This window comes from Etheostoma spectabile, chromosome 15 (assembly GCF_008692095.1).
Source record: "Etheostoma spectabile isolate EspeVRDwgs_2016 chromosome 15, UIUC_Espe_1.0, whole genome shotgun sequence".
In the NCBI taxonomy this organism is placed as follows: domain Eukaryota; kingdom Metazoa; phylum Chordata; class Actinopteri; order Perciformes; family Percidae; genus Etheostoma; species Etheostoma spectabile.
Window position 1 is genome coordinate 29,929,272 of NC_045747.1, and position 1,870 is coordinate 29,931,141.

At 42.8% G+C, this 1,870-nt stretch overlaps 1 protein-coding gene across 1 annotated transcript in view; it reads left to right on the plus strand.

The window, feature by feature from the left end:
• The window catches only part of LOC116702269 (NACHT, LRR and PYD domains-containing protein 3), a gene marked incomplete at both ends in the record, with an annotated part of 4,730 nt that extends 2,860 nt beyond the window's left edge, over positions 1–1,870 (plus strand). The window contains 3 exon segments of the mRNA XM_032536426.1: positions 27–105; positions 232–448; positions 1,041–1,870. Of these exon segments, the coding sequence (XP_032392317.1) occupies positions 27–105; positions 232–448; positions 1,041–1,870 (1,126 nt within the window).

A 1,870-nucleotide genomic window follows, 5' to 3' on the forward strand; every position in this document is an offset into this window, starting at 1 on the left:
AAAAAAATCGATCTATATGTTTTCAGAGTCCACCAGGAGGGATTGGAGGCTACCAGTAGTGAGCCTGTCCAGAAGCATCAAACAGATCTGGAGGACATATTTATGGTTTGTCTATGTTACTAAAATAAGTAATAATATGAAATACAATATCATGTCGTCCTCATTCTGAAAAGCGATTCATAGCAAGTGGTTGTGATGCCGTGTTTCACAAGTACCTCTTCCGTGTTGCAGCTGCTTGAAGAGACCATGATCCCGTTTGTGAAGGAAGAGCTGAAACTCTTTCAAAGAGTCCTCTGTCCAGATTCCGAAGGTGAGACGCAGAAGGAAGACATGGTGGACAGTGAGGAGGAAGAGCAGAGGAAGAGCAACAGAGAGGCCCTTCTGAAGCTCACGCTGCACTTCCTGAGGAGAATCAAGCAGGAGGAGCTGGCCGACTCTCTGCAGAGCAGTAAGAGGTTTACTGTGATGCAAATGAATTCAGGCTCATAAAGTGTGCTAACTATCCTTAGAATGGCAATGTTTTGGGGTTTTAAAAACAATTCTGAAATATAATCTTACTTCGTAATCTATTAACAAATATTGTCTTTATCTCAATTTCAAACAATTGAGATAACATGTTTAGGGAATGTTTAGGTCTCTACTAGAACACAATTAAAAATGGAAGTGTGGCTCGTTTTTCTGTAATGTCATAATTCAAGTTAAAAGTCCACTATGGAAAAAACATAAGTGATCATATCCAGAATAAATTTTCTTAATGGAGGGCACACTATTGTTTATTAACTGTATAGTTCCAGGCATTCTGCAAAGGCACATCCAATATTACTGTCAGAGAATAACAGTGGTTAGTTTGCTCAAAACACCTTTAAAGTTGCTCAATATCAAAAGTCAAGGAAAGTCTTGGCCGATTAATCTTATGGAACTACCCTACCAATGAGGGTTTTTAATAAGGGTGACTGTAGGGATAATGATATTCATCATCAATATAGAGATGGATGATGTGCTTTACTTTCACTTACTCATTGATTTTATTTAACTTTCAGAAGCAGTTGGTCCTATATGCCAGCAAAAAATCAAAAGAAACCTAATAGGGATATTCCAGCGTTTTTTTGAGGGAATTGCTAAAGCAGGAAACCCCACACTGCTGAATGACATTTACACAGAGCTCTTCATCGCAGAGGGGGGGAGTGGGGAGGTCAATGAGGAACATGAGATCACACAGATCGAGACAACATCCAAGAAACCATCAAGACCAGAAACTATGATCAAATGTGAAGACATCTTCCAACCATTGCCTGGCAGAGATCATCAACCGATCAGAACAGTGCTGACAAAGGGAGTGGCTGGCATAGGGAAAACAGTCCTAACACATAAGTTCACTCTGGACTGGGCCGAAGACAAAGCCAACCAGGACATCCAGTTCACATTTCCATTCACCTTCAGAGAGCTCAATGTGCTGAAAGGGAAAAAGTACAGCTTGGTGGAACTTATTCATCACTTCTTTACTGAGACCAAAGAAGCAGGAATCTGTAACTTTGACAAGTTCCGGGTTGTTTTCATCTTTGACGGTCTGGATGAGTGCCGACTTCCTCTGGACTTCCACAACAACGAGATCCTGACTGATGCTACAGAGTCTGCCCCAGTGGATGTGGTTCTGACAAACCTCATCACGGGAAAACTGCTTCCAACGGCTCGCCTCTGGATAACCACACGACCTGCAGCAGCCAATCAGATCCCTCCTGAGAGCATTGACGTGGTGACGGAGGTCCGAGGGTTCACCGACCCACAAAAGGAAGAGTACTTCAGGAAGAGACTGGGAGAGGAGGAGCAGGCTGGCAGAATCACCTCCCACATCAAGACATCACGAAGCCTC